General features: G+C 48.2%; 1 protein-coding gene across 1 annotated transcript in view; it reads left to right on the forward strand.

Annotated features, from left to right (window-relative positions):
• The window catches only part of plpp4 (phospholipid phosphatase 4), a 192,668-nt gene that overhangs the window by 160,371 nt on the left and 20,232 nt on the right, over nucleotides 1-12,065 (forward strand). The window contains exon 6 of the mRNA XM_042736114.1: nucleotides 5,895-6,065. Coding sequence (XP_042592048.1) covers nucleotides 5,895-6,065 — 171 coding nt within the window. The remainder of the gene's footprint in view (nucleotides 1-5,894; nucleotides 6,066-12,065) is intronic.

Raw genomic sequence — 12,065 nt, forward strand, 5'->3', positions numbered from 1 at the left:
TTCCCACTAGCCTTATCTGTTCATCACTGTTCATTGTGTTCAGCTGTCACCACTTACCTTGTTTGCAACTCCCTGTTAGTATTGTAATCACCTGTCTATATATACCTGGTTTGTTTCTGTCTGTCACGGAGTCCTTGTTGAATGTCACCCTGGTTTTTCGTGGTTGTTTGTTGTTTGTTTTGGTTGTTTTTGACCTTTGCCTGGCTGGATTATGAGTTTGGATTATTCTTAATAAACACTGCATTTGGATCTACCTGTCTGTGTGCGTGTTGTGACAGAAGGACTCCGTCATGCTTAGATCCAGCGGTACGTTTTTTGAGGGTTCTCCCCCAGCCAGCGAGCGGGAGAGAAGGATCGGTTTTGAGGGAACCCGCCTGGTCATTTTTCGTGGGACCCGGGGAGGTCGCATAGGAGTGAGTGGGCGAGAGGAGTAGGTCCGGCATCGCTCTCCACCATGGCCCCCCTTCGACCCGGGGCTCGTGAGGGACGGATCGGAGCCGCCGTCTCTCCATCATGGACGGAGAGGGGGAAGGAAGCACACGTCTGCCGAGCCTGTGTCTTCGGACAACACGGCCGCGGGAAACATTCTTGGATTATTTTTCTAGGCTGTCCAAGATCCTAGAGATTCCCAAAAGTGTTCACGTCACGGCTGCTGAGCCAGAACCACAGTCCAGGAGGGTCGCCAACCCAGCGCCACAGCACAAGATGGCCACCAGCCCAGCGCCACAGCACAAGATGGCCGCCAGCCCAGCGCCACAGCACAAGATGGCCGCCAGCCCCAGCGCCACAGCACCGCCAGCCCAGCGCCACAGCACAAGATGGTTGACTCAACGCCTGAGTCTTCCATCAAGGAGCCACCGGCACGCCATCATAGGAGGAGGAGACAGGCGTCAGCCGTTCCTCAAAGCCCGGAGGACGTTCCCGAGCAGGCCGCTGCCGTCCAGGAGGACGTTCCCGAGCAGGCCGCTGCCGTCCAGGAGAACGTTCCCGAGCAGGCCGCTGCCGTCCAGGAGGACGTTCCCGAGCAGGCCGCTGCCGTCCAGGAGGAGGTTCCCGAGGCGGTGCCTGATGTCGAGGCGGTGACCGATGCTGTTCTGGAGGTTGAGGCGGTGCCCGATGCTGTTCTGGAGGTCGAGGCGGTGCCCGATGCTGTTCTGAAGGTCGGGGCGGTGCCCGATGCGGTTCTGGAGGTCGGGGCGGTGCCCGATGCTGTTCCGGAGGCCGAGGCGGTGCCCGATGCTGTTCCGGAGGCCGAGGCGGTGGCCGATGTTGTTCCGGAGGTCGAGGTGGTGACCGATGCTGTTCCGGAGGTCGAGGCGGTGCCCGATGCCGAGGCGGTGACCGATGCCGTTCCGGAGGTCGAGGCGGTGACCGATGCCGTTCCGGAGGTCGAGGCGGTGCCCGATGCCGAGGTTGTGCCCGATGCCGAGGCGGTGCCCGATGCTGTTCCGGAGGTCGAGGCGGTGCCCGATGTTGTTCCCGATGCCGAGGCGGTGCCCGATGTTGTTCCCGATGCCGAGGCTGTGCCCGATGCCGAGGCTGTGCCCGATGCTGGTCCGGAGGTCGAGGCGGTGCCCGATGCTGTTCCCGATGCCGAGACGGTGCCCGATGTTGTTCCCGATGCCGAGGCGGTGCCCGATGCGCAGGCCGAGGTCGTGCCTGAGGTGGTGCCCGATGCAGAGGTCGTTCCCGAGGCGGTGTCCTTGTCCAAGGCCGTTCCCGAGGCCATTCCCGAGACGGTGCCCGATGCCGAGGCCGTTCCCGAGGCGGTGCCCGAAGTCGAGTCCAATGCCGTTCCTGAGGCCGTTCCTGAGGCCGTTCCTGAGGCCGTTCCTGAGACCGTTCCCGAGGCGGTGCCCGATGCCGAGGTCGTTCCCGAGGCGGTGTCCTTGTCCGATGCCGGTCCCAATGCCGTGACCTGGCCATCGCCACAGCCTGCTCCTTACTGGCTCCCCGATTGGCAGGTTCCGTTCGGGCCACTCAAATGGCGAATTCCTCCCTGGCCGTCTGCACAACGAGAATGGACTGATCCGCCGTGGCCACCTGAACTGCCTGGTCCCTCGTGGTCCCCTGAGCTTTCGGGTCCACCGTGGCCATCTGAACTGCCTGGTCCCTCGTGGTCCCCTGAACTTTCGGGTCCACCGTGGCCACCTGAACTGCCTGGTCCCTCGTGGTCCCCTGAACTTTCGGGTCCACCATGGCCCCCTGATCTGACCAAGCCACCTGGGCTACCAGGGGAGCCATCGCTGCCGGTCCCAGTTCCCCTACACGGGCCTGGCCCGCCATCCCTCCCCCTGTTCTGCCTCCACCAATCCACCTCCCTCCTGGTCTCTTTGTTTTGTGTTTATTTTGTTCTGAGGAGCATCTGGAAGCTGCTCCTTAGAGGGGGGGGTAGTGTCACGGTGTCTGTTCTGTGTCTCCCTGGGTGGCCACTAGAGGTCTCACTTCCCCTTATTGTCACCTTTTCTGAACTACATTTCCCACTAGCCTTATCTGTTCATCACTGTTCATTGTGTTCAGCTGTCACCACTTACCTTGTTTGCACCTGTCTATAAATACCCTGGTTGTTTCTGTCATTGTGACGGAGTCCTTGTTGAATGTCACCCTGGTTTTTCGTGGTTCTTAGATGTTGTTTATGTTTCTTGTTTCTGGACTGATTACATGGATTTTGACCTTTGCCTGGCTGGATTATGAGTTTGGATTATTCTTAATAAACACTGCATTTGGATCTACCTGTCTGTGTGCGTGTCGTGACATAAATAAATAAATAAAGTGTTACTTATTGTGTTCATTTATTGCAAAACACTTTTGCTACTATTATTGATGTGGGATATGGGTAAGGTTAGGCACAGATTTTGAGATATGGGCAGATATAAGGGTTAGTTAATGGGTATGGGTAGGGTCAACAGTGTCGTAGATGTAATTACATCGTAAAAGCTTACAACAGTTACTTCTGGTCCTTGAATCTGATTGAATGAGAGTCATTTCCAGCCATGTTATATTCTACCAGTATTTCCATGTGAACCATTTGCATCATTTCACTAGCAGCATTTCTTAGAGCAGGTGTCATGGTGGACTATCAAACCCACTATATATATATATATATATATATATATATATATATATTTTACAAATAATACTGTTGTTGTGTCACACAATGTAGTGTTAAAAGGTTTTTTTCAGTCAAGAATGTACCTGTTTAATCTTCAAATATGTGGTTTATTAATGAAGTTAGTGCCTATTTGGAAATTTGCTTCATAGTTTTTGGGGGTTTGAGAAACAGTTTCTGTGTTAGTGATGGTGGTTTTGACTTGAGTGTAGCTTCTCATTTAACCGAAAACAATCTTTTGATCCTTCTGCGGTGGGGTATGTGTCGCATCACTCCATTTCTGGTCCTGGCAGCATGAGGAGCCGGACGGCTGGGGCTGCTCCCCGCTCAGCAGCTCTGAGGACTTGCAGTGCCAACTGCTTCCTCACCACCTGAAACCTCTTGATGACAATATTTACTACGTTGCCAAAGAGGCCATTAGGTGAGAGTGGAGCATCCAGCAGGAAGAATCTGGCTTTGTATTACAGCTCGGACAGATTAAACCACAGACGTCGCTCAGTGTCTACCAGTGCTGCCACTGAACGGACAATGACTCAATGACCTTGGTAGCACGGAGAGCTAGATCCGTGGCCCGGTGCAGTTCTACCTCCTCTCTGTTGCTCAGTTCCTTAGCTGTTCAGCCTGGTATGCCTGTAACACTGCCATGGTGTGCAGACATGCACTGGCCTGACCTGCCACCATATGAGTTTTCCCCAGCCTGGTAGGAAGCCTTGGGGCCTTCAGAGACTATGCCATGGTGGGGGAGAGCGTTTGTATAATTTCCTCTTCTGACGAATGTCCTGCTTCTCGGCTGGCCAATCGATTTTCAACTTGGCCACAGTGCAAATGACAAGCTCCATGAGCTCCTCATATGTGAGGGACTGTGGTGACAAGTCCACAGTCTCCTCAGTATGGATGCTCATTACATCAACCTCCTCGGAGGAAGAGATATGAAGGGCCTGGCTCTCTCTTTGGGGGGAAGAAACCACAGAAAATGTATTCTATGCACATGCTTTGATGTCATCATGCTGATTCGTCTCCTTTGCTTATAAGACCCACCATGTTCGTGTCATCAGACATATGGACTGGGGAGTTAATCATCTCATAGGTATAAAGCTAAATATCACATATCAATTTTGTAGCTTGACTAAGCACGCAGCCTTGGGGAGCTCCGATGCTCAGTGTGGTGGTGCTTGAGAAGCTGTTTTCGATCCGGACCATCTGAGGTCTCTCTGACAGGAAGTCCAGGATCCAGTTACAGAGGAAGTGGTTCAGTCCCAGCAGACTCATCTTTTCAATCAGGGTCTGAGGAATGATTGTATTGAATGCTGAGCTTAAGTCTATGAACAGCATTCTGACATATGTGTCTTTTTTTATCGAGGTGAGGGAGAGCTAGATGTAGGGTGGTTGTGATGGCATCATCTGTTGAGAGTTTTGGGAGGTTCGCAAACTGTAGTGTTGGGGGCAGCAGCCAGACTGCAAAGGCTCAAAAAGATTGTTTTCGGTTAAATGAGAAATTAACTGAGTAGCAACAACTCACTCCAAAATTTTAGCAAGAAAAGGGAGATTGGAAATAGGACAAAATATTTTAAGTTCTCATAATCAATGTTTGTCTTTTTTGGTACTGGTGTAACCACAGCTATTTTAAAAGCTGCTGGCACAACACCAGCACACAAAGAGTCCTTTATAATACTGAAGACAACAGGACACAAAGAAACAAAACATGATTTAACATGATAAGTTAAAGGCACAAATAAGGTAGAGGCACAAATACATTTGCTAACATTATCATAAGCAGGGAAGAGGAGAGGCAGAATCGAATTGCAAGCAGTACATTTTTATTAAAACAAGGTGATTTAGAACATAAAACAACACAGAACACAGGGAGAACCAGGCAAAGGAACTACATGCAACCTCTTCTCAAAGAAAACAACTACTAACACTGGGCTATACACAGAGACACTAACAACATAACACAGAAACAAGACACACCTGGGAATGCAACCAATGAAGCAAAAGGACTATAAGTTGCCTAAAAAATAGCACTCTAGACAGAAAGTAACACATTAAGTCCAAACACAAGACAGGGGAACACTGGCTAAAATCATAACACTCCTGCGACCTAGATTTCAGCGATTCCTGCTTAGCGAATAAGATCCAGTGTTTTTATAAGGTCATAACTGTCAGTGTAAATGTGAAACCCCTGATTAGGAAAACTACTGCTTTGTGTTCTGCCATTGTGCATAAACACTTTTCAGAATCCAACATAAAAATTTGGAATTAGCATTTTGGATACCAAATTATTTGGTTTCATACTATCAGTTTTGCTGATACCTGTATCATTAATGCAACAGTGGAAATCTCCAAATCTCCATTCAAGCTCATTTTTAATAGCTGTAGTAATTAATTAAAGGCATTGTTAATGTAATATAGAATTTTAGGGGGAAAAACTATCTTGTTTCTTTTATGTTACCTCAAGCTGCCAGAGCAACTGGTTGTCAGAGAGCAGAAAAGTAATAAGCTCGTAAATCTGATTTCATTTATGACTTTTCATGGAATTCACAGGAATCCAGGTTCAGTTCTGTGCATTTAGAAAAATTAGAACATTTGGGGTGTTTTATAGTTATTCTATTTTTGAAGGATGAGACAGCAGTTCTATTTAATATTGCTGCTGTCTATGAGACAATTTAGATATCAAAGAGGTTTCTTATGTGATGTGTTGTTTCCTGCTTTAAATGTGTTCTTACAGGACTTTGCATTTACTTTTAACATTTTATATTTCTGTTTCTTTCCCCTTTTGTTTTAGTTGCTTTCTCTGGTCTGGGCTTTACTTCATTCTACTTGGCAGGCAAGTTGCAGTGCTTCACAGCTGCCGGACGCGGGCGCAGCTGGCGTCTCTGTGCCATGATCCTGCCCCTCTACAGTGCAATGATGATTGCCCTGTCCCGCACCTGCGACTACAAGCATCACTGGCAAGGTCAGATGTTTGCAGCAGTGTTCCACAAAAGCATGCAACTGCTTAGTCAGTATGTGTGTCATCATCTGGCAGTCAGAGACTATATTCTGAAATATCTGGATTTCTGCATTAATTCCTCATAAAATTTGTTTTTCATCTAAGTCACAATTAAAGATGAACTGTGACCAGTGCTGCCAAAATGAGTCACAATGAGCAAATTTTAAAAAATTTCACATACATTTTTTAATTTCACATTCTCCATTAAAAGAACTTTAAAATGCATGATTTGTTGGAATTGGGTGGAAAATTACTGAGCTACACCCGTTTGAAGTCGACAGTCAGCAAACTCAATTCTGAGAAAAAGTTAAAGTTTTCTGAAGGTTCCAAAGCAAAATCACCTAGCAACATTACATCTTTTCCGCCATTTCTTTTCTTTATTATAATTACATTACAAAATATAACAAATATAAGAAAAAAAAGAAAATCCCACATCAATATACACTCCATACACCATAATGGCAAGGCAAAAACAGAACTATCACAACTTCGTAAATTTATAAAAAAAAAAAAAAATTATAAAAAAAAATACTAAGCTGAAGCACCTTTACAGCCTCAAGTATTTTTGGGTATGAAGCGACAAGCTTTCCATATCAGCATTTGGCAATTATCTGCCATTCTTCATCTCACCGGTTCACCTCTCAAGCTCTGTCAGGTTGGAAAAGGGCAGACAAACATTTTTCTCCAGAAATATTTGATTGGTTTCAAGCCCAGGCTCTGGCTGGGCCACTCAAGGACATTCACAGAGTTGTCTATTAGGGGTGGGACGATAAATCGATGTGCCGATTTATCACAATATTTCTGCCCGCTATACGTTATCATACTCTGGCACCAAGTATCAATATTTTTTAAAGGGGTGGTTGATTGCGATTTCACTTTTTTAATGAGCATAAACAATATCTGCAAATTTACGAAGCTGAAAGTTCAATGCAAACAGAAATGTTGTCTTTTAAAATTCTAGCAGTTTAATGCCTACAAAAATGGCTGGTAGGGACTACAAGAAGTTACTTCCCGAATTCATGATGTAACAAGCCCAGATAAACCTCGGGAAAAGGCAGCAAAGGGTCGAGGCCATGCTGCTCTGCTTTAGAGAAGAGGAAGAGAAAATCTATTCATATATGAATCGTGATTCTGTTTTCTAACAATTCTAATGGATTCACAAGTTTCAAAATCCATGTTCTAAAGCAGCTTAATTCTAAAGCAGCTTAATACTCTTCCTTAATGGTAGGCCTGCTGTATGTTTTAGTTTTTGTTACCTTATATTTTTAGATACGCTCTTTGCAGAGCGCATATCGAGTCCGTAAGTACCCTAATCTCTCTGCTCGGATCGCAGGTGGATTTCCCTCACTATATGGGAGAGAGAGCAGCGTGTCTAGTTTTATGTCAACAATACTGGATGCTCTCTCTCTCTCTTTAGATATTACAAGTGCACGTTATGCAGTGTGGGAAGTTGAGAAAACACTCCAGGTACATTTTGAAATGTACCAGGTTTATATAATATAGCCTATATAAAGTTGATAAGCAGTTAAATGTGTTGGTTTACAAACAAAGAAAAGTGTCCAAGAATAAAATGATTAATTTACTTAAAAAGTTCTGTAAATCAAATTTAACATGTTGTGCTGTTTTCTATCAATTTGGACTTGAATAAAGAGAGAAAACTTGCACTTAACCTTTTCACAGGAATTTTGTTTTCATAGTTAGACAGATATCGTGATGTATGGTTATAGGATTGTCTAGCAATATATAGATTATCGCAGAATCGCTGTATTCGTGAAATTATCATATCGTGAGCCATGTATAGTGATTCGTATTATATCGTGAGGTACCCTGCAATTCCCACCCCTATTGTCTATAAGCCACTCTTGCTGTGTGCTTAGGGTCATTGTCCTGTTGGAAGGTAAACCTTCTGCCCAGTCTGAGGTTTTGAATGCTCTGGTTTTCATTAAGCCTATCGTGCCTTTCCAAATCAAACCCATTCATTTGAATTTGTTACAGGTTAGCTTCACTCAAAGTGTGGTAACATTTACAAGCAAAATGAATGCTCCTGAGCTAAATTTCAGCTGTCCCAGATAAGTGTATGTATACTTATGCATTTTATTTTTTTTAATCTTTAATACATTTGCAAAGATGTTAAAAACCTGTAATTTGCTTTGTCATTATGGTGTATGGAGAGTAGATTGATGTGGGGAAAACAGTAATTTAAAGCAGTTTAACGTAAGGCTACAACATAACAAGACGTGAAAAAATGAAGCTGTTTGAATACTTTCGCAAGACACAGTATATGTGTATATTTATTAGGATCACGTGCTGGCAGAAGGACTTTTTATGTGAATGTTATGGATGACAGTCAGCAAGGTACTCCCCTCAGAAAATGTACAATTCAAGATTAGTTTAGATGTTTAATTACTATTTGGAGCATTGGGATCGCTAGACCTTTTGTGAAAAGGTCATTGTAACAAAGTTCGTTCAAGTAAAGAGGAAGGAGACCGGGGTCGGCGTGCTGAGGCTCGTGGGATACTTTATTTCACACAAAACAATAAAAACAAATAAACAATCGCGCCACATGCGCATGCAGTTCACAGTATTTCTCTACTTCGCACTATTGTAGTCTTCCTATCTTTGGGGTTTGTAACTCCACAGCTTCTCACTCCCACGAGTCCCCAGCCCTCCCTCTCTTCTCGCCGGTCCTCAGCCAGCTTAAATACCGGTTCCCCATGCCAATCACTGCAACGAGATCCAGGTGTTAATCGTTTTTCACTTGCCCCACTTACCACCGCTCGTCTCCTCATTTGCTCTCCCGTCGCAGACCTCACAGAACCACGCCTCCCCCACCACATACCCCCACCGCCCGACTCAGGCCGGGGAGCCATCCGGCCTGCAGCACCCCCCCCCCCCCCCCCATTCCTGGAGAGGGAGTCGGCCACAGCCATCTGCGCCCCCGGCCTGTGAATCACCTTGAACTTAAACGGCTGTAAAGCCAGATACCAACGGGAGATTCGCGCGTTGGTATCCTTCATGCGGTGGAGCCACTGGAGGGGTGCGTGGTCCGAGCAGAGGGTGAACTCCCGGCCCAGGAGGTAATAGCGAAGGGTGAGGACCGCCCACCTGATGGCCCAAACACTCCTTTTCTATGGTGCTGTACCTAGTCTCTCTCTTCGAGAGCTTCCGACTAATGTACAGCACCGGACGGTCCTCCCCCTCCACTTCCTGGGACAGGACCGCACCCAGCCCCCTGTCCGACGCGTCGGTCTGCAACAGAAAGGGGAGAGAAAAGTTAGGAGAGTGCAGGAGCGGTCCGCCACACGGGGCAGCCTTAACCCGGGTAAAGGCCTGTTGGCACTGCTCCGTCCACTGGATAGTATCTGGTACCTCCTTTTTAGTGAGGTCAGTCTGCAGGCTGGTGAGGTCCGAATAACGAGGAATAAACCTCCTATAATATCCCGCCAGCCCCAGGAACTGCCTCACCTCCTTTTTGGTCTTGGGCCTGGGGCAGGTTGCAATGGCTGCCGTCTTATCAATTTGGGGACGCACCTGCCCATGGCCCAAGTGGAAGCCCAGATACCTTACCTCCACCCGCCCAACTGCGCACTTTTTCGGGTTGGCCGTTAGCCCTGCCCGTCTCAGCGCCCCGAGGACAGCCCTCACATGCTCCATATGCCGCTGCCAGTCCCCACTGTAGATGATGATATCATCCAAGTAGGCAGCGGCATATGCAGCATGGGGGTCGCAGCACTCGATCCATGAGGCGCTGAAACGTAGCTGGGGCCCCCGAACAAACCGAAAGGAAGCGTCACAAATTGGTGTAATCCAAACGGCGTGGTGAAGGCTGTTTTTTTTCTTTGGACATGGGAGATAAGGGGATCTGCCAATATCCCTTTGTTAAGTCCAGTGTCGAGTAAAAGCGAGCCGTGCCTAACCGATCGAGCAACTAGTCAATTCGCGGCATTGGATAAGCATCAAATTTTGACACTGTGTTCACCCTGCGATAGTCCACACAAAACTGCACCGAGCCGTCCGTTTTAGGCACCAAAACTATCGGGCTCGCCCAATCACTGTGGGACTCCTCGATTACTCCCATCCTCAGCATTGCCTCTAATTCGGTCTGAACCACTTTTTTCTTGTGTTCAGGTAATCTATATGGCCGGCTGCGAACCACCACGCCTGGCTCTGTCTCAATATGGTGCTGAATCAGATCAGTACGACCAGGTAGGGGGGCGAAAACACGTCTGCAAACTCTACCTGTAAACGCCCAATGTCAGTGAGCTGCGAGGGCGAGAGGTGATCCCCTCCCGGGGCCAGGGTGAGGGATTTCTTCTTAATGATCGCTTCTGGCCCGAGATCCTCCTCTTCACTCACTGCCGTTGCTAGCAACACTGACCCCTCCGCACTCCATTTTTTAAGGAGGTTGAGGTGGTAGATTTGCCGTGAGTCGCCTCTATCTGTCCGAACTACTTCATAATTGAGATCTCCTATCCGCCGTGTGACCTCAAAGGGTCCTTGCCACTTTGCTAATAATTTGGAGCTAGAGGTTGGGAGTAATACGAGCACTTTATCTCCCGGTGCAAATTCTCGTAACTTAGTCCCCCGGTTATACAGCTGGCTTTGCCTGTCCTGGGCCTGAAGCAAATTCTCCATAGAGAGCCGCCCCAGTGTATGGAGTTTTGCTCTCAGGTCCAGGACATATTGAATTTCGTTCTTACTATCCGAACGTCCGTCCTCCCAAGTTTCTTTTAGGGCGTCTAACACCCCTCTGGGCTGGCGTCCATAAAGGAGCTCGAAGGGGGAAAACCCTGTGGAGGCTTGGGGGACCTCGCGCACAGCGAATAAGAGGGGTTCTAGCCATCGGTCCCAATTTTTCGCGTCTTCTTGTACGAACTTACGAATCATGGTTTTCAATGTGCAATTAAACCGTTCGACCAGTCCGTCCGTTTGTGGGTGATAGACGCTGGTACGTACCGCTTTAATGCCCAACAATTCGTACAATTCGCTGAACGTGCGTGACATAAACGCGGTGCCCTGGTCCGTGAGAATCTCTTTCGGGATTCCCACGCGGGAGATTAAACGAAACAGGGCGTCCGCCACACTCTTTGCCGAGATGTTGCGAAGCGCCACTGCCTCAGGATATCGTGTTGCGTAATCCACTATGACTAACGCAAAACGATGTCCCCGTGCTGATCGTTCTAATGGCCCGATGAGGTCCATACCAATTCGTTCGAAGGGGACCTGCACTAGAGGAATAGGGCGCAATGGCGCTTTTGGGGCGGCCGGTGGGTTTACCAACTGACATTCCCGACAAGACGCGCACCACCTGCGCACGTTCTCGTGAATGCCCGGCCAAAAGAATCGGGTCATTAGACGATTTAGTGTCGCCGTCACTCCTAAATGCCCTGCCATAGGATTATAATGCACCGTCTGGAAAAGCATTTCCCGACGGCTCCGAGGTACTAATAATTGGGTTGTATCTTCCTTTGTCTGAGCGTTGCGGGTCACTCGATACAACCGGTCCTTAATAATGGCAAAATACGGATGAGAGAGCGCGCGGTCAGGGTGGAGAACCTGCCCATCGATGGCACGGACCTGCTCGAAAGCATGTTTGAGGGTCTCATCCTGGGACTGTTCCAGGGGAAAGTAATCGCGGCTGGAAAGGTTTAGCCTCGCCAGGCCTCTCGGTTCCCCTGAGACCGCCCCACTAGGTCCCGGCACAGATTCTCCCACCTGCGTGCTTGCCCCCCCCCCCCCCCCTTGCCGTCCCTTTTCCCCCGAGGCATCCACTGTTAAACACCCCAATAACTGCTCAAACGCTGGCCAATTGGTTCCCAAGATTAGCAGATGCCGGAGGCGCAGACTAACGGCCACCTCCACATTATGCTTTTGGCCCCTAAATTGGATGGCTATGGCTTTTACGGGGTATTCCACTATATCCCCGTGCACACACCTCACCTTAACCATGCGGCCCGTATCCAA

The sequence above is a fragment of the Cyprinus carpio genome, chromosome B13 (genome assembly GCF_018340385.1).
Source record: "Cyprinus carpio isolate SPL01 chromosome B13, ASM1834038v1, whole genome shotgun sequence".
Lineage (NCBI taxonomy): Eukaryota > Metazoa > Chordata > Actinopteri > Cypriniformes > Cyprinidae > Cyprinus > Cyprinus carpio.